Consider the following 20,910-nt stretch of genomic DNA (forward strand, 5'->3'; position numbering starts at 1 on the left):
TGTAGTGCACAGGACAGAAGGTTGACTGTATAGAAGTATTAGGGTTCATCTGAATTTAAATCAAATGTGTAAAGCATTCAGTCATAAGGTATACAATCAGTATGGTATACAGTTTGTCCAGCAGCTCTGCCTTCTGTGATACAGATGCAGAAAAGGGGGGAAGGGGCTAACTTCTTGTAAAATTGTACTTGAAGCAGAAGAATGCAGATTCATACTGTTTGCAAACGTGGGTATTAAGAACTCAAACACTATCTGCTTATGCTAACCACAAAAGCAAGTACATTTAGTGAGACAATAGAAAACAGACTCTAGAAAAGTAATTTAGGTTTATCAAGGTTTTTCTTTAAACATATTTTTGAAGCATCCTCTCTTTCTGTCTTCCCCTCCCTCCCTCTCCTTCTCTATCCTTCTCTCTCTCAACTTTGAGGCATCTTAGTAGGATGCTCAGGTTGGCTTTGGACGTTTAGTGTCGCCTTATGTTCTATTAGAGACAGGACTGCAGGCCTGTGCCTACCAACCCTGGCTCACATGCTGATGCTCTGAGAGAACTCAGGGAGGTACTGAGCTGAGTAATGCCTTCTCCTGAAATGCAAGTCTCAGATATAACCAAGACAAACTAACCACTGTTCTTAGGATGTTAAAAGGAAGAAGTTACATTCCTGGCTGGTTTATGGATAACAGTCTAGAAGTCCAAAACAAACAAGGCCAGATTTTATTGGCAATGCCCCCTTCTAGTTACAGACTGTCTTAGCTGTGGATTCTCATGTGGCAGGTAGGTCAGAGCTCATGGCGGCTGTATCTACGAGGGGGCTATATCCTGGTCAAGAGGGCCTCGACCATGACTTAATGACTTCAGTAAACCCTCCTGTGGGGATTAGGGTTTGAGCATCTGACTTGGGGTATCACAAACACTGTACTTACAGCACCTAACCAATATGTCCTTAAGAGATAGAGAAGGGGCTGGAACAGATTTAAAACCAAGCAACACTTCTGAACATACGGATGCTTGCTGAGAATGCAATTTTGTTGGCCTCTTTGTCCTAAGCACTGTAAATTAGGCACTCTGGGGAGGCTGCCCACACAGTCTATATATTTAACCAGATATAAAGTTGATGCTGTTGTTAGGATCCTGAAGTTTATTCAATCAAGTGAGAATTTAAACTGATAATGGTGAAGGCATGGGGGAAAAGCTGGGTCAAAAGATTTAAAACATTGATCAGAGGGCAGCAGCCCCAGAAAAAATTATCGTTAGTACTTCAGTAACTGGGCAAATAAGTTCCCCCATTTTCTGGACTCCATTGTTCAGAGTTCTTAGCCTTTTAATGTCCTAAGCAATTTACAACTTTTCCTCAACTACTTTAAGGAACTGGAGATTAAAAAAAAAAATTTGCGGGAAAACTATCAAAAGTATAAACAGGTATAAAAAGAATAAGCAGCTCTCCCAGGAAGGAAAACTGAGTAGTAAGCATATGTGTCAAAACCTACTGATCTTTTGCAAATCTCTTGTTTTCCACCTAAAAGGTGGATCTGTTCATCAGAGCCCTCACTGGATTGGATTCCTGCAAAAACAATTTAGCATTAGCTCATAAACTCACAGCGAACCTTACACATGGACACTGCATTATTTAAACTCTGACTGCAGTCTCAACATTGAAAGTACCCATCACTTCACTCTTAAAGATTGTTTTAAAGGTGCAAGGTTGTATATGATTTATCCGCTGCGGGCCCGCGGGGCTCCGACACAGACAGACAGACAGACAGACACACACACACACACACACACACACACACTCACAGGAGTTTCCCACACCTTTAGCAAAAACTTTGCTGGGCTCTAGAACTTCTGGTACGCCTAGCAGTGTGTCTAAGCTGACTGCTAGCCCCACGTCGCCCCGGGGAGAAGGCTAGGGGTTCCTCCCTTCCGCAGGGGTCCAGAAAGTCCGGCTGGGTCCGGGACGGGGCGGGGCAGGGCGGGAGGGGGGAGCCGGCCTGCTCCACCGCGGAGGGGCGGTGGGGGAGGGCGGATCGAAACGGCGCGGGAGACAGAAAGGTCCCGGCGTTTCTAACCTTGGGTCCATCCAGGAAGAGGAGTCATGCTTTGCTAAGTTAAGCTCTGCCCCGAGCGGGGTGCGGCAGCGACTGGCAGAACTTTTTGGAAACTTTGTGCATCCTGACTCCCCCGACAGGGCGGCCGATGGTCCGTCCCGGGCCGAAGGAGGAGGCCTGGCCCGCGCCGGTCGCCTCGAGGCGCGGAGCCGCCGCCCCCGGCTCGGCAGGCTGGGCGGGCGCTGTCGCGCGGCGGCCGCGGCCCAGAGAACCGAGGCGACGGGCGGCGGCATGGACTACCTGACCACGTTCACCGGCAAGAGCGGCCGGCTGCTGCGGGGCACGGCCAGCCGCCTGTGGGGGCTCGGCGGCGGCGGGGAAGCGCGGCAGGTGCGCTTCGAGGACTACCTGAGGGAGCCGGCTCCGGGCGACGCGGGCTGCGGGCCGGAGGAGCTCCGACCGCCCTCGCCGGCCAGTCCCGAGGGACCCGGTGAGTCCCCTCGACCCCGCGGGGCTTCGCCTCCCGGCGCGCGGACGGGGACCGGGACTGGGGAGGCGGCGCCACGGGCAGGTGTGCGGGCGCGCAGGTGTGCGGGGGCCCGGAGCCAGGCAGCTGCGTGGTGGCCCTTCCTGCCCGGGGCAGGCGCCACCGTCTTGTCCCGATTCAGCGTGCGATCCTCCCCTCTCCTCTGCCTCCTCCAACCAGTTGTGACGTCCATGGAGTTGGACTTCCAGAACGCCGTGTGTGCGCAGCCTTTGCTTTGGTCAGTCGTTTTTCTTGGTGCGAGCCAGCTGCTAGGGCTGGTGTCCTAACTTTAAAAACAAAAACAAATGGTACTTTGTAATCGGAAGTGCTTCCCTCCTCTGGGAACCTACGTGAGTTTTGCACCCAGTGTTTGCTTGTGGCCGAACGTGAAAACTTTTCTCACGTATTTGTTTTGAACTGCAGTGCCTTCTCATCCACCACGGCAACTTGGGCTACTCTTTTTAAAAAGTTTAGCCGGGCAGTGGTGGCGTAAGCCTTTCATTTCAGCACTTGGGAGGCAGAGGCAGGTGGATTTCTGAGTTCGAGGCCAGCCTGGTCTACAGAGTGAGTTCCAGGACAGCTAGGGCTACACAGAGAAACCCTGTCTCGAAAAACAAAAACAAAACAAAACAAAAGCTATAATGGCACGATACCGATCCCTACGGAGAACTGTAAAGTGCTGCGTATGCATTCTGGTCTAACGCGAATGGTAGCTTTTCCAGCTTTGTTGGCTTTCTGTGGAATCAGGCATTTGTGTATATAGTTTTTGCAGTTTGTCTTCATATGTTTGTGGGTGCTTTAAAGGTGGCTAGTTGAATTGAGCAGTTCAATTTTAAAAGCAGAGAAAAATCACAAAATACATAAAATTTATCCATAATCCCGCACCACTATTTATTATGGAGCATTGAAATAATGAGTATTCATCACTGGGGGTGGGTATGTAACTTATGCTTTGAAGAAACTGGACCTTTAAAATCTAGTTTCAGCGTGTACCTTTAAATATATCTTTCTTTGCTCATTTTGTCTTCTTTCATTAGAATTCCTGATTTCTGTTCTTGAAATTAGAAAGAACAAAAAGTGTGTGTGTGTGTGTGTGTGTGTGTGTGTGTGTGTGTGTGTGTGGCGGGGGGGGGGGGGGGGGAGTAAATTTGTAAAGTTATTGGCTGGATTAAGAATAATTTTAAAGTTGAGACCAGGAATAAAGAAATATACTTGAGAATGTTTGAGTAAAAAAAAAAAAAATTAATGAAATTCAGTTTCCTACTTGAAGACAGTTGCTATTGGTCAATCTCTGAATGGGTTACTGCATAGTATGTAGACTACCCAGCTAGAGATGGATATAATTGATGTCTAACAGATATGCACAGACATACAGAGCTTTCATTTTTTAAAATACAGTGAGCACACCACTAGATCTGACTTAGTCTTCAGATCTGCAGCTTCAGGAGCTATACAAACGTCTCTTCTGATGAAACTGCTTATGAGATCCCTGTCCATTCTAACGCTTGTGCTGCCCCAGAGCTCACAGTTTAAAGAGGCCCTGAGAAGTCTTTTGGTGGTGTGACCACAGTAAGTGGGTGGACCCGTCCTAGCTTTAACTTGTGAAAGAACTTAGAAAAGTTACCAAATCCCTCTGGGCCTGAATTTCCTTGTGTGTGAATGTGGTTGGATTAAATGATCTCAGAGGTTCTCAGCTCTGGAGTTTTTAACCATTGGGAGCAAATCTGGTGACAAAGATAATCGAGACAGCTTGGGAATAGCATGCAGCAGTTAAAAACATCGCCTGTCTAAAGTTAAGAGGCAGAGTTCTGAAGACTTCCAGTGAGCGATTGCTAAGGCTAGAGCTGAGGCCGAGAGAGCCCCTGACTGGCGTGCACAGAGTAGGTGTAGCTCCCTAACATGTCCAGACTTTAAGGGGCAGCACATGTGCATTTGTATATAGCTGCACTTTTAAGATCTCTAAGCAGTCCTTGTTTAAAATAAGAATTTTCTTCTTTGGACCTTGCAGTTGGGTTTGGGCTGAGATACAGTTGTTCTTGCATCTTTAGCTTCTGGCATCCTTCTGGATAGATTTTTGGTTTGTTTGTGGTTGGTTGGTTGTTTTTTACAGCTTACATTTTTGTATACCTGTCCTTTAAAAATTCTTGAGTCCTTTGACTCCTGTTAATGCCTCCTGTTAAGGGATACATACATTCTTATAGGTTGTCTGCAGTCTGGAGCCCTCTTGTTGTCCAGATCTTGTTTCTTACTGTGTCCTGTTTTAGTACTGATGAAATGCTGAAAGAACACTTAGGTCGCACATTCTGATTTTACACTGTCTTCCAACAGCCCGGTTACTGGGCTGCCAGAGTTCTAGCTGCCTGACTCCTCTCAGGGCAGGGCCCTCATTTATCGGTTTTTAGCGTTTGCTCACTCTTGAGTTAAATCTCTGTAAGAAAGTGTTCATTGAGGCCCAGTGGAGGCATAGTCAGGGTGCTGATCAGCACCATTGTTCCCGATAAGAATTACAAAAGAGACAGTATAATCCTACCTGCGATCTGATTGTAAACATGTACCCACCTTGCACATGCTTGCTGTTGTTAGCTTTCATGGTATAGCCTTTAAAAATATTTACTAAATCATATTCTACTAATTAAATACAGACCAATGGCTTTGGCAAGTTTAAGGTTTTAAATTAATGAAAGTATCAACTTTTGTCAAAACTCTCTTATATCAATTCTGTCTTCCCAGTTGATGACAGGACTCTTTAGATAGCACCATGTAAATGTTCTTCTCATTTACCTTGTAGAACCGAAAACGCTCTCATTAACTGTCCTGATTTTAAATTCTCAACCTCTGGGAGTGTAGCAATTGATCAATCATACAATCAAACAAAAAATCAAAACAAAGAATTCAGCTGGATGTTTACTTTAAAGCTCCGCCTCTATCTGGTTCCTATATCAAGGTTGGGTTTGGAGTGGCAGAGGGGTGTGGTTTATTCTCACAAATATCTACCACATCCCAATTCATTATGCCTCTGTTAACTGGCCTTGTCCATCTTGGTCCTTTATGTCCCCCCTGGATGGGAAGATCATAGGGCATAGCGGAAGTGGGAGTAGTAATGGAAGCAGTTTTGCTAAATGGTGATTGTCGTGTCTGTAAGTTCTGACCTCAGTAGTGGGCCATTGCTGTCTTTAATACTGTCCAGCTGCAAACCGTTGAACTGAACATTAAGGCATTTATTACACATTAGTGTTATGTGTAAGCATAGAGCTGATGAAAAATGATGAAGTAAACGGGGCTGTGTCGGTCATAACCCAGAGCTTTTGAATGATGCCATCCTTAATGCTTCTGCTTCACAAATGGAGTTTAACTAGCTTTGTTTTGTTGGCTTTAAAAACTTGGGTAATGTAGCTCTTCTCTCAGTTTCCTAAAGTGTTTATTGGATTTTATATTTGTCCTTTGGAAGTATAGAGCTGAGGTAAAATGGTTCACGTAACTGTCTGAGTGCTTAATTTGAGGAACAAACAAAAATTTACATTTTGTTGCCTTGAATTTGAACCACCAGGTCAGTGAAATAAATTCTGTGATAGCCCATTATGTATGTTTGCGCTCCTTCACTGAATGTTTTCAGACTGTAATTGGCAGCAGGTAACTGAAACCTGCTGAGGGATCGTGATGCTAAGAGGAGCGAGCCCTCCATACAAGGCCTTTTTGTGTACTGACCAGCAGACTTATCAAAGTGGCTCCTCACACTTTTAACTACATGATTGGTGCTCCTCTAAGAAAGGGGACATGTTTTAAGAACAGGTACAGATGTCAGAGATTGCTAGTTTTAATTTACTAGCAATCAAAAGAGCAAAATGTGAATCAGTATAATTTAAATATAAATATATAATATTATGTATCAGTTATATATCAATATAAAAGTATAAATCAGTATCCATAAGACAAAGATTAACCTGACTGGCCGTCCAGGATAAACAGCTATTCCTGATCTTATGAGTGAAGAGAAAACCTCTGTAAGATAGCAAAAATAACTAAAATAACCACTGAAAAAGAACCCTTATTGTCCTTTAAGACTCCAATTTCAAAACTCTTATTTTTTTGTTTAGTCGAATATATCTTTATGTGCCATGTGTGTGCTTATGTGTATACATGATTCCTTGGGCACTTAAGTTCGTGTGACTGTGTGTGAAGGCCCAAAGTTGATGGTAGATATCTTCCTCTGCCTCCCCTGGGGCAGAGACTCCGTGAGCTCACAGGATCTTGCTACTCTGGCTAGCCACATTGCCTTGAGGATCTCCTCCTGTCTCCACTCTTCCCAGAGCTCGGGATTGCAAGTGGGCTGCCATGCCTGCGCAGCCTTTACATGGCTTCTGGGGGTAAAACCTCACTTCTCACACTTGCCAAGCAGCAGTTTTCTAGCTGAGCCACCCCACCCCCAGCGCTTCCAAAGGTCTGTTTGCAAACATTCTGATGCAGTCCGTAGTGATGGAGCAACAGCCTTATATATCGATGAAGCAATCCAGGTATGCACCCATCTCAGGGTCGCTGAGTGGAACGGCAGGTTGGGGTGTTTAGATTTTAAGGTACAGATTTTGGATTATATACTGAAACCTATAGACTTTGTAGCAATGGAAATGGTTTGTGGTATTTGTGATGTCCAGTATGAACGCTATTATGCAAATATGGCTAATAAGTATTTTAAATGTGATTTTGATTTTTTTAAAATTATATTGAGAAATATGGCTTTTGGATTTATAGCTAGAGTTTTTTATTTCGTATTTGCAGTTTATATTTTGCTGTGATGACTGACATATACCCACACAGTCACGTATACTGGAGTCAATAAATAAGATAATAGCTCATGATAAAGGAAAAATTCAAGGGTTTTTATTCAAGACTGGTCAGAAACTTTATTTAGGATCATCACATAGTCTTGGGGACCCTAGAAAGTGGATTTTTCTGTAGGAAAGAGAGTCTAACCGTTTCCAGTTATACCTGGGTAACTGAACACAGGATGATGGAAAACTGACAAAAGGCTATGATTCATCAGACCCTGGGGATCAGACTTACTGAGCCACTGTGGATGACAGAGAACCTGATGAGCAATAGGAGGTGTTTAGGTGTGGGACATGGGTGAAGGGGGTGGGTGGGGTGGAGAGTCCTGTTAAGCTGTTAAACTGACTTAGCAGAATTCTAAACTGGATTTTAGAAGAAGAGCACATACAGGACTTTTTTTTTTTTTTTTTTTTTTTTTTGGTGGAACTGATCTATCTATAAAGAAGCTATACATTCTGAAGACTGCACTTGTAAGTCAATTTAACCTGAGCATTCAGAGACTATCATTGAATATCATTCTTGCTGGAATCTCTTGTAGTGGAAATAAATGTAGAATGATGGCTAGTTAGAAAAGAAAGCAGATCTTAATGAAAGATCATACTTGTGTCTGAAGAGATTATCCCTTAGGTGCGCCTGATTTCAAAGCATTAGCTAGTTGGTATTGTTAGAATCTTACTCATTTTCAGTGGAACGTATTAAATATAATGTGAGCTGTTTCATCTGCCACTCCTTTTTATAACCTGGTATTTATTCATTATTTCTTTTACAATTTGCATGTTTATAACATTCGCAGTTGGTTTTATCAAGCACCATTTTATATCACTTATTTCAGATCAGTAGACCTTCTCCTGCACTGCCTTTTTGTTCTCACTTTGCTAAGCCTGCTATGGTTTATGTCTTGTGGCATTGAATGACAGTTTCATATGCCTGCAATTCAGCTCTTTACTTTTCCCTCCAGTCGATTTATTTGCTTTACATGCATGAATTATTGAGTAATTCTTTGATATTTCCTGCACAGTGATTTAACCTGGAACAAAACTAGGAATTGGTTCGTGGGTATGCATACACTGGTGGAGTAATCTTTTAGGACTAACATCTTTTCTCCAGGATTTGTGTTGGTGGAAGGGCAACCTGTGTGAGAGTCATCTCTGATCGGTGATACAGGAAAAAAGAAAGCTATAAAAGTGTCAGCTCTAACTTAATCACTGCGAAGACGTAGCTCTGTCCCTTTTCCTTTGGATGAAGGCAGTCATGGCTGTATCTGACATCACGAGAATGATCAAATTTATTTTATATTTCACCACAGGGAAGGCTATGAAACAATGCAATCACCGGAGGGCTTACTTTGCATTATATTTTTGGCTCCCTCTGTTGGCGACTTACGAAGCAACAGAAGTAAAATTCGATTTAAAATTTACAATTATTATAAGATAGTCTATTTTTTATCCAGAAAATTGTTATATGTTTCAGATATATACAGAATATTTAAGAGAATATTCTGATGGACAAAATTAACATTCTTTTTAAGAAATTTAGCATTTTGCACTCTGCCAGAAATACAGGCTAGTGCCAGTTTCCCTACTGACAGTATGTGGTTAAGCATTTAAATTTTCACTCAGTCTGGTACTTAGGAAAAGTTACATCATAGTGATTTCAATTTGCACTTCACTAGTTGTCTGTGAACCAAGTTCTCTTTGTCTTTTGCCCATTGTTTACATTTGACTTTTAACAGCCTCTCCACTTTGAGCTCCTGAGATGTTTGGGATACAGAGGTAAAGACTGGTTTTGTGTCTGCCACACATCTGCCCTGATATCTTTGTGGTATACACACTACAACCTTTATTTGTTTGTTTGCTTGTTTATTGGGTGTGTGGGTGTTCCAGAGATGGAGTCACCAGGAGTGGGGGTGGGCCTGTACCTGCTGAGCTATCTCATTGGCATATACTGCAGTTATAAGAATTATGGTGGTACTAGTTTAAATCGTGTCAGAATGTGTCCATTCAAATTAGTGGCTTGCCATACTCCAGGCCATTGGTAGGTACAGAAGGGAATTTGTAGAATGAAGCACACACATTGTGGAAGTTATAGTTTAGAGGCAGCGATTACAAACACAGATGGCAATTTTTAAACTATAGCAAATGAAGTGAAGATAGAAAGTTTGTAATTCATAGCAGCTGGTCTTGCTTATCAGGAAATATTGGGGCAGCTTTAACTGTTTCTAAATTGGCTTCTGGGGGGATTCAAACACTGTTTAGTATTATTTAAACTAAAATAACTAATTTGATGGTTACAAGTAAATACGGTAAATACGTTCTAATGTAGTCAAAGTGTCAGTTAAGTTCCGCCAGTGGGAGAACCAGGAGACCTGCATTTTTCCTAGATTATTTTAGTTTCAGAACTAATCTTGCTTGGAGAGTTGTAGTTTTAATTTTGGGTAAATCCAGTACTTTGCTCTGTTTACTATCTTACTTCATTCTGAGACTTCAGGAGAGTTCACGTTAACCATTTAAGATGTTTAGATAGGGAGGTGTTTTATCACAGTAGTACATGTGATCATTGTTACAGGGAGAATAGCTGAGAAAATTCACAAACACACATTTCAGACTGAAGCCAGCAGCTGACAGTGGCTGACAATAAAGGTTTATTTGTTTACATATTTTATGTCAGAGTGCTTTACATCTGTGTCTGCACACCAGAAGTGGGCATCCGATTGAGCCCTTCACAGGTGGTTGTGAGCCAACATGTGGTTGCTGGGAATTGAATTCAGACATTCTAGAAGAACAGAGCAGCCAGTGCTCTTAACCACAGAGGCCTGTGTCTAGCCCCTGATGCTGATCATAAAAGAGCTACGTGAAATACCTTAATCAACAACTGAAAAATAATTATCATTCGATCTAAAATGATGTATTTTTGTATAGAACCATACACTACAATTCTGTCCTTATTGCCTATAGAGAATTGTTCCTGTATATGTTAATGGATCCTTTTTAGATGTTAGTTAATAGTAATAACAATGATAATAATGCCCCTCTAATGGCTGTGAGCTCCCTCCTGCAGTTGTTGTCATTACTCCAAAAGGAAAATGTAAAGTGTTTTGCTTCCTTTTTCTTAGACACTGGCCAAAAGAAGACCCTAGACAAGAAAGATGGGAGAAGGATGTCTTTTCAGAAGCCTAAAGGAACCATTGAATATACTGTAAGTCACTTCGGCAGAAGCAAGCTATCTCTGTGACAGTCTTACCAAAGGCCTTTTCTGTTTGACTGCACCTGAGTCAAGTATTGTTAATTGCCTCGCTCTGAAAATCTGACTTTGTTGTGTGTTACTTTCGTTAATAATAATCCTTGATTCTTAACTGCATTTTATGACTTGTTTTTCTTACTGTGTTCTACAAAGACAGCATCCTGGCAAGGTAAACTTGATATTGACGATAACTCAGAGTCAGAATTCTATGCTGTAATAATTTTATTAGATTAGGCCTTTAGGAAAATAGTTACCTTTTTAAGAATGCTCTTAACTGAGTTCCCATCGGTGCTAATGTTAGTGCTAATGACAGGTGGGACCCTTACAAGCTAGGGCGAGTACTGAGTTACCTCACTGTGAAGTAGGGTTTCTGCTGTTCTTGAATCAAGCCTCAGACAGGGTTGGTGTTTCTCATTTCTGGTTATGGCAGACAGCTGAGATGACAAATAAGTTCTGGAGTGTGGCATTTTACTCACTTGGTTGGATGTAAACATTTTGTAAAACAAATCTATGAATTCAGATTAATTTTGTTACTTTGTATTTTTCTAACATTATAACTGTATTTATTACTCAGTATTATACTGTATATCCACCCACACATATATACTTTGCCATATATTTGCCATATTAAACATTTTCAAAGGGCTAGAAACTACATCTTTAGAAAGAATTAAATTAACTGCTATTAAAAATAGTTGGACTTTGAAGCCATAACAACCCTAAATTATGCATGTTTGTGCCTACATGGTTGGAATGAGCAGATGCATTCAAATAATAAAAGGATAAGTAATACAATTAAGTATATTCTTGAATGTTTAAACAAAGAATAAGATTTGAGACATGAAATATATTTTATGCCCTAAAGATGTATATGATATAGTTTTTGATGTCATGATCATGAACTATATAATTGTATTGGTTTTGAATTTAGGAATTTGCCATTCTTGCCATGTAATAAATAAGGAGCAAAAATAAAATGAGAACCATTTACTGTGGAGTGAGGGAAAGCCGTTAAAAACATGACATTTTTTTCTTTACTTTATGATTGGCTCTTTAAAAACTTACATATTGACAAGCGATCATATTAAACATCTAACAGGTCTTTTTTTAGATTCATTATTTTTCTTTTTATTCAACATGTCAAATTATAAAAGGAAAGAAATTTGAAAGCTAGGTAAGATATTGTTGTTTTATACCCTATTTTCCTATAATCTATAAAGCATGGAATGAAGTCTATCAAATCTTCATATAGCATGACTTTTCTATATTGCATACTTAGGCTTCATGGTTGGCATCGTTGTATGCAGTTGTAGTCCCAGCTCTCTGGAGGCTGAAGCAAGGCAAGTTCCAGGAACTTGGCCAAGCAATTTGAAAAATATATGTTATTTAGCTTAACTATAAATCTAATAGTATGTGGTATAAAGTTAATCATTATATTTTTAGGTAGCCTAAAAGCTAAAATCAAGTCATATACATACACACTGCAGTTTTAATCATAAAATTACTTTGGGAACTAGAGTGGGCCATAAAAAATGTTGTACATGCATATTGTCTGAAGATAACTCGGCTGGTAAAGGACTGGCATTGAGAACAAGGGGATTTTAGTTCAGATCGCTAGGACCTGTGTAAACACCCAGGCCTGTGTGTGTGTAGTCCCAGTGGACGGGAGACGGAGGCAGGCAGATCCCTGGAGCTTGGTGTCCAGCCAGCATAGCGTAGTCACTAAGCTTGAACATCAGCATACGATGGTCACAAAATACAACATAAAGAGCAATCAAATATGGCACTGCTCATTGACTTCTGTCCTCTACACATTCATGTACACATATACATGCAAACATATATGATCACAAACTCTTCATACACATTTATACACATACGTTATCATTTTTAATAATTCTGTATACCTTTCTACTAAAGTATTTTCCAGTTACTAAATCCATCGACATTCTCTTTCTGCTGCTGTTTGTCATCCATCCTTCCTACTCATACATTTTCTGTCCTTTGCTTTTTTGGTTAAATTTCAAGTGACCTGCAAACTAGTCAGCTTCATTATGGGATTTTCATACATATGCGGCATTCTTTACTTTATTCTAATTGGTTCCTCTTCCCCAAGCACCCCTTATCTCTTCTGGCTGATCCCTTTCCTTCCTCTAAACAGTTCCCCCTAGGTCTTCGTGTCACATGTGTTCTATTCACCCTCTCTTTGCCCTGTCCTTAGGATCCCCTCTCTCCTCTCTCACATGGTCTTGCAAGTTTCATGACCTGTGTGTGTCTCACATGTTGTTTCCCCGATCCTCGCTTCCCAGGTGCTTGCATTTCCCGCTGTCACTTCCTGTTGGAAGTTGCAGTTCTTCCCTTCCATCCAGCTGCAGCCCTGAGCTTCTTTGTGTTTCTCACATGGCTTTGGTGAGGGTATGTATATGCACACGTTGCAAGGTAACCCAGCTCCACGAAGCTGAAATTACAGACTGCTGAGCCATCTGCCTGGGGACCTCTGTAAGAACAGGTCAAGCTCTCACCCCATGATTAGTCCTTCTATCTCAGTCCTCTTAATGCTTCTGTAAAGTGAAAATGCTTTAACATATGTACTTTGTATTTGGAGACTGAGTTGTTGGCCAGTGTGGACTGTGGTAAACTATATGTTTTAACATCAATGCTCTCTCTCTCTCAGTAGGTTGAGATCATTGTAGAATGTGATATTTCTTGAGTTTTCTCAGGACATTTTCAAAATGTATTAATATTGCATAAACCCTCATCTTATAATTTAATTTTTGTTTTAACTGATAGAAGTAATCTGTTTTTCATTTTAAACAGGTTGAATCAAGGGATTCTTTGAATAGCATAGCCCTGAAATTTGATACCACACCCAATGAACTTGTTCAGTTAAATAAGTTATTCTCCCGAGCAGTCGTGACTGGACAGGTATTGTTATTATTTAAATGTGTTGATGTTTAAAGTTATTAGGTAAAATGTATTCATTCTTACATAGTTAAGAATGTAGAAAATATGAGAATAGATTTTTGTGTTTGGAGAACAAATCCTTTTGGCCAGATAAAAGTATTGGTTACATGTATTAAATCTCTTTTTAAAACAACTGAAATAATTGTAAGTTATGCTTCAAATATAGTCTTATCGAATTTTTAAAAACACTTAGGGCAGTTCATGTAAATTGACAGAATTCCAGTGTTTTTAAATGTAAACTATCCTTCCAACTAAAACTTGTTTTCGACATGAAAGTAGTTAACAAATTAAATCTTGCAGAAATAGTCTAGCCTTTACCAGGGGATTTTGTTTGGATCTTTCAGCTTGTCTGTGACCCTTAGAGAATGGTATATTTAAGCAGAGAATTCTCACAACTTTCCTTGTCTGTAGTAGCGTGCAGTATTGATATACTACTGGTTAGCCACACGGTAGGGCTTAGTGTGTTGCTACTTGCTAATGTTAACACTGCAATAGTAAACACTTGTATGTTTCTATTATATATTCCACAGCATAAATTCTATATATAAAATTGTTGGGTCAAGGAAATATGTACAACTAATTTTTCTAGTTACTGCCAAGTTGCCTTTGAGATGAGGAGTAATTGAGTACTGTAATACAGTAATACAATAATTGAGAGGTGTTTTTCTGAACTATGTCAACAGCTTATTTTAATAGCCATTTCTAAATTAATTTGTTCAATCGATTTAAAGTGTTTTTCATGACTGTTATGATATATAATATCATAACTATCCTACTCTTATGATTTTTTTCCTTTTTATTGCTGAAGGTCAGAATTAAATAATGTTTGCTTATAGAACATTATTTGGTCACTAGTATTTGTTTTGTTGAAGATGTATGTGAACATTTTCTTCCAGGTTTTATATGTTCCTGATCCTGAATATGTCTCTAGTGTTGAGAGTTCCCCATCCCTAAGCCCTGTAAGTCCTCTGTCGCCAACGTCATCTGAGGCTGAATTTGATAAAACCACTGTGAGTACTCTACTTTCATATGAAATTTAATTTTTCATGGAATTATACTTAACAAAGAAACAGCAGATAAAATCATGTCCACTTTGAATATTTATTTTCTGGAATTTGCACACACACACACATACACACACAAAACACTTGCACACGAACGCATGCTTATATGAAGAAGTGGTGGAAGGGAGACAAGAATGGGTAAAGGGAGAGAGATGGAAACCTTGGGACTAGAAGCAGTCCTGAATTCAAACTTACATTCCCTCCACCTTGGACATGTACACTGGCGTGCCCGATTATGAGAGCAGCCTGTAGTAACCCAAGGTCAGGTGTGGCCTGTGCTACTTGTGCTTTCACTGTGAAATGAGGATGTTGTGGATTTCTGAGCGCTTGGGATTTTCAGGCTGAGAGTCAGTCTGCATTATATTTATTGTCATTGAGAACAGTGGAGGTCAGAGTTTTATGATGGATGGTGCTGACTACTAACACAATAACAACTGGAAAATGTCTCTACTGTCCAGGGGTGTGCCAGGTTTGATACAGAAGGAAAAGTGACAGGAAAAATGTCGTCATCAGCAGTGGATTTAGATTGAGTGTCTAGCTTTAAAAGCAGACGTATAGAGAGTAAATCGCAGTACCTCTTTGACTAGAAACCTGTGGTATTACCTTCAGACCACATTTCTACCTCCTGGCTTTATTTGGAAGCTTAAAATAAACAAGGAGGTGGAGCCAGAGAGGGAGGTGTGGGGGGCGTGGGGGGGACAGAGAGAGAGAGAGAGAGAGAGAGAGAGAGAGAGAGAGAGACAGACAGGCAGACAAAGACACACAGAAAGACAGAGCAGGTAGCAGATTTCCTCCCCCTCGGGATGCTCATCTGTAATTTGCTATGCAGGGGAAAGATGGGGAGAATAACAAAGCATTGTAAGTGACCCCTTAACCAGAGTTATCCAGAAAGTATCCCTTACGCAGAGTAGTCGAGGAATGAAGAGTTCCTGAAGCATTCACCAGGGCACTGCTTGCTGTAGTTAGAACACGATTTTGAAGGCCATTTTATAAATTATAGGTTTTTTTTTTTTTTTTGCTTTAAATTTATTATGGAACTAAGATAATTTTTTGTTTAACTTTTTGTATATCTAAGGTGATTATATTTCTGCACTACTGTTTGTGTCCTATGCCATTATATTTCTAATAATATATATTCTTAGAAGAAAAAGTATTCTATTTAAATGTTACCTTTATAAAGCATTTTTGTACTAGCATTACAGTACATCATGTCGGTTAGATTTTCCTCTGTGTTTATTGAAGATATTGTCAATATTTCCAATAAACATTGATCAGCTTCCTGAATATTCAGTTTTGTTTAGTATAGTATGTATGAGACTAAAATATTTACAGCTCTGTTATTATTCAAGTTTTCATTTATATTTTTAAATAATTTATTTCACTTAGAAATATTGTCTTTGAAATTTAAATTTCTGAACTATTGATTTCTATTCGCATACGGATGAAGAAATATGAGGGGCCACAGAGTAAAAGTGGTGAAAGTAGACATTAACTATTTTGCATCTGAGGTTACTCAGTTTGGGTCCAGAACTTATATTCTATGATAATTATGGCCTTATACTGGAAATTGATCACTCAGTTAAGTAATTAATTTCACCCAAAGAGAGGAGTGATCCCTAGCCATTTGTGGATATGGAGACAGAAGTATAATTTACTAATTGTTAGTGGATATGGAAACAGCTGCCATGTTTACTATTTTCTGCCTTGGAGCTGGTGTGATGCTCTGATAAGATACTCATATCAGAGGAAGTTAATGACTTACACTTCCAGACAATAATCTATCACTGAGAGAAGTCAGGGTAGGACTCCAGGTGGAAAACTGAAGGAAGAACCGAGGGATACAGCTCCCTCGCTCGATCTTTGTCTTATGATGGGCTAACTCGCATACACAGCTCAGAGCCACCTGTCCTGGGCTAATACCAGCAGCAATGGCTGTGTTCTCACACATCAGTCACCAGTCTAGTCTTCTCTCGCTGACATGGCTACACTTGGAGAGAGAGAATTCTTTACTGGAGGTTCCTTCTTTCCAGGTGACGCTAGTTGAGTCAGGTTAATGGTCAGCAGTGACCAGGACAGAGTACTGCACTTCACCTTCAGTAAGAGCCCAAACCTGGTTCTGCGAACCTTTGCGTTCTCTTCTGCACTGTAAGTCTAATATGAAATACATATTTCATATGTAATATGAAAGGCTAAGACTATATGGTGGTGAAACCCAAAGGGAGAATGTTTAGGTAATACTGTGGGGAGATGGGTAGTAAGGTTGAAGTATATTCACCTAAAGAGTGACTATACCAAGGATCTAAAATACTTCATAGCATAGTCAGTATACAAGATGATAGTAAACCATTTGAGTAGCAATAGAAATAGAAGCACAGCATACTAAGAAAAAAATCACTTTAAAAATGTTAAGGGATCCTAGAAAAGACCTGGACAATTTGAAGAGAGGAAACCGCAAAGGTGGCAGCAGAGTTCCAGCATATTCAGTGTCTTCTTACCAGTGAGTCGGTTGTACTGCCATTGTTGCTATGGCCCCGTGCGTAATGCCACTTGCTCTCATTTTCACCCAGAAATCCCAGAGCTTTCTTTAATTTGTAGTGCTTATAACAACTCCTTTAGAAACTGAATTCAGACACATGCTATGTCACTATGTGTGGAGATGAGGGTTAAATGTGACAGTCTAGGTCCTGTGTTGGATTCTTAACTTCCTGCCTTAAGTGACTAATGCCCTTGCTGTAAAGAGACACCATGATCACTGCAATTCTTGTAAAAGAACACATTTAACTGGGGCTTGAGAGTTTCAGGGGCTTGGTCCATTACCATCATAGTGAGAAGCCTGGCAACAGGTGAGACAGGCATAGTGCTGGAGGAGCTGACAGCTGTTGACCTCTACATCCTGGTCCACAGGCAGAGAGGAAGACACTGGACTTGGCCAGGGTTTTTAAAACCTCAAAGGCCACTCCCAGTGACACACTTCCTTCAACAAGGCCATACCTGCTAATCCTTTCAAATAGTGCTACTGCCTGGTGACTAAATATTTAAATATATGAACCTATGGGGGGGTCTGTCTTATTAAAACACCAATTGCCTTAAGTATCTATTATATGGACTAATAAAAGCCAATACTGTGCAGCTGTATGAGATGCAAGATTAAAATATGTGTCACAGCTCATAGAAACTAAGAAGTTCACAGAGGCAAAAAGATGTGTGGAAGTGAAGTACAAAACTTTACTCAATCAAATAAAACTGAGAGTAGAGTTGGCTGTTGATCAGAAGGATGGATAAAACTGCAGAGGCAAAAGGAAGTGTTGCTTTTTTTTTTCTTTCTGAACTCAGTAGCTGTGGCTATTGGGGATTTTGTTGTTGTTGTTGTTTTCTGATTACTTATTTAAATGTATGCATACCTGCACATGCATGCATGTGCCTGAGGAGGCCTGGAACTTCAGCTCATAGATGGTTACAGGATGTTGAGAGCCTCCTAATTTAAGTGCTGAAACTGACCTCTAGTCCTTTGGAAAAGCATGCAGCCCCTGTAGGCTTTATTAATGTGTTTTCTACATTATTTAAATTTTCCCCATTGTAACTGTTAGTTTTCTGCTATTTCTATAATAAAAGATGACAAGTTGAGTGTTTGTAAAAACAGAAAATTATTGTTCTCTGGTTCTGGAAGCTAGAAACCTAAATTCTAGTGGTTTGCAGGGCTATTACCTCCTCTAAAAACACGTGAGGCCAATCTTCTGGTTATCTAGCAAGCAGTGAACACTAGTGTTTGCTAGTGCTTAGATCTCCTTGGCTTGGAAATGTATCGATTCAGGTTCTGCCTTTGCTGTCACGTGAGTTGCTTCTCCCTGTCGTCTAGGGTAAGGACTCTGCTGCTTCCATATGCCCATTGAAAAATAGAGCCCGTGTCTAGCTGCATATGTAGCAGAAGATGGCCTAGTTGGCCATCACTGGGAAGAGAGGCACTGGGTGTTGTGGAGATTCTATGCCCTAGTACAGGGGAATGCCAGGGCCAGGAAGCAGGAGTGGGTGGGTTGGGGAGCAGGGCAGGGGGAGGGTAGAGAGGAATTTTGGGATAGAATTTGAAATTTAAATGAAGAAAATATCTAATAAAAACAAAATAAAAATAAAATAAAAGCACACCCCTCTACAAAAGAAAGGCAAGAAAGAAAGAAAGAAAGAAAGAAAGAAAGAAAGAAAGAAAGAAAGAAAGAAAGAAAAGGAAAGGAAAAAGAAAAGAAAAGAAAAACCAAAGACCAATTTCCATATCAAGTCCCCATTTGGGGGGTCCAGGGACCTGAAATTTCACTGTATCATTTGGGCAACAAATCAAGGCATAACATAAAATTTCAAGAGAATTTTCTATCTTAGCTTTAATATTTATCATATATTTTAATCACCTTTTCTTTTAAGAAAACAAGGACATTAGCATAGGTTTTGTTTGGGTTAGTACTAGCAGTGTTAAAAATATCTAGAAAATATTCTTTACTTACACATGGAAGACATGCAGAAGTAAGATTAACTTCTCACACAAGTCACTTCTCATGATGATGATGATGGAGGACTTTAAGGAGGAAATAAATATCTCCCTTAAAGGAATACAGGAAAACACAGGTAAAAAGTTACAAGCTCTCAAAGAGGAAACACAAAATTACCTTAAAGAGTTACAGGAAAATGCTACCAAACAGGTGAAAGAATTGAACAAAACCATCCAAGATCTAAAAATGGAAGTAGAAACAATAAAGAAATCACAAAGGGAGACAACTCTGGAGATAGAAACCCTAGGAAAGAAATCAGGAACCATAGATGGGAACAACAGCAACAGAATACAAGAGATGGAAGAGAGAATGTCAGGTGCAAAAGATTCCATAGAAAACATGGACACAATCAAAGAAAATGCAAAATGCAGAAATATCCTAACTCAAAACATCCAGAAAATCCAAAAAATCAAAAATGAGAAGACCAAACCTAAGGATAATAGGTATAGATGAGAATGAAGATTTTCAACTTAAAGGGCCAGTAAAAATCTTCAACAAAATTATAGAAGAAAACTTTCCTAACCTAAAGAAAGAGATGCCCATGAACATACAAGAAGTCTACAGAACTCCAAATAGACTAGACCAGAAAAGAAATTCCTCCCGACACATAATAATCAGAAAAACAAATACACTAAATAAAGATAGAATATTAAAAGCAGTAAGGGAAAAAGATCAAGTAACATATAAAGGCAGGACTATCAGAATTACACCAGACTTCTCACCAGAGACTCTGAAAGCCAGAAGATCCTGGACACATGTTATACAGACCTTAAGAAAACACAAATGCCAGCCTAGGCTACTATACCCAGCAAAACTCTCAATAACTATAGATGGAGAAACAAAAGTATTCCATGACAAAACCAAATTCACACAATATCTTTCCACGAATCCAGCCCTTCAAAGGATAATAAAGGGAAAACTCCCAACACAAGGAGGGAAGTTTAGAAAAAACACCCTAGAAAAAACAAGAAGGTAATCCTTCAACAAACCTAAAAGAAGATAGCCTCGAGAGCAGAATACCAACTCTAACAATAAAAATAACAGGAAGCAGCAATTACTTTTCCTTAATATCTCTTAATATCAATGGACTCAACTCCCCAATAAAAAGACATAGACCAACAGACTGGCTACATAAACAGGACCCAACATTTTGCTGCTTATAGGAAACCCACCTCAGGGACAAAGACAGACATTAACTCAGAGTAAAAGGCTAGAAAACAATTTTCCAAGCAAACGGTCTGAAGAAACAAGCTGGTGAAGTCATTCCAATATCGAATAAAATTGACTTCCAACCCAAAGTTATCAAAAAAGACAAGGAGGGTCACTTCATACTCATCAAAGTTAAAATCTTCCAAGATGAACTTTCAATTCTGAATATCTATGCTCCAAATGCAAGGGCAGCCACATTCATTAAAGAATTGTTCTTAAACCTCAAAGCACACATTGCACCGCACACAGTAATAGTAGGAGACTTAAACATCATACTCTAATCAATCGACAGATCCTGGAAACAGAAACTAAACAAAGACACAGTGAAACTAACAGAAGTTATGAAACAAATGGATTTAACAGATATCTGCAGAACATTTTACCCTAAAAGAAAAGGATATATCTTCTTCTCAGCACCTCATGGTACCTTCTCCAAAATTGACCATATAATTGGTCACAAAACAGGCCTCAACAGATACAAAAATATTGAAATTATCCCATG

At 40.0% G+C, this 20,910-nt stretch overlaps 1 protein-coding gene and 1 long non-coding RNA gene across 12 annotated transcripts in view; one reads left to right on the top strand and one right to left on the bottom strand.

Moving 5' to 3' along the window:
- The window catches only part of LOC110310189, a 31,344-nt gene extending 29,129 nt beyond the window's left edge, over window positions 1-2,215 (bottom strand). The window contains exon 1 of the long non-coding RNA XR_002379822.2: window positions 2,068-2,215. This is a non-coding gene — a long non-coding RNA (uncharacterized LOC110310189). The remainder of the gene's footprint in view (window positions 1-2,067) is intronic.
- Oxr1 (oxidation resistance 1) overlaps window positions 1-20,910 on the top strand; it is a 407,897-nt gene that overhangs the window by 334,562 nt on the left and 52,425 nt on the right. For 6 of the 11 annotated variants that reach the window (XM_029469691.1, XM_029469693.1, XM_029469692.1 and 3 more), the window contains 3 exons: window positions 10,509-10,591; window positions 13,454-13,561; window positions 14,497-14,610. In XM_029469691.1, the coding sequence (XP_029325551.1) occupies window positions 10,509-10,591; window positions 13,454-13,561; window positions 14,497-14,610 (305 nt within the window). Of the gene's footprint in view, window positions 1-2,265; window positions 2,537-2,746; window positions 2,923-10,508; window positions 10,592-13,453; window positions 13,562-14,496; window positions 14,611-20,910 lie in introns of those variants that run through there. The other 5 variants (XM_021182910.2, XM_021182911.2, XM_029469697.1 and 2 more) reach the window with 4 other exon arrangements.

Source organism: Mus caroli, chromosome 15 (genome assembly GCF_900094665.2).
Source record: "Mus caroli chromosome 15, CAROLI_EIJ_v1.1, whole genome shotgun sequence".
NCBI classification, from domain to species: domain Eukaryota; kingdom Metazoa; phylum Chordata; class Mammalia; order Rodentia; family Muridae; genus Mus; species Mus caroli.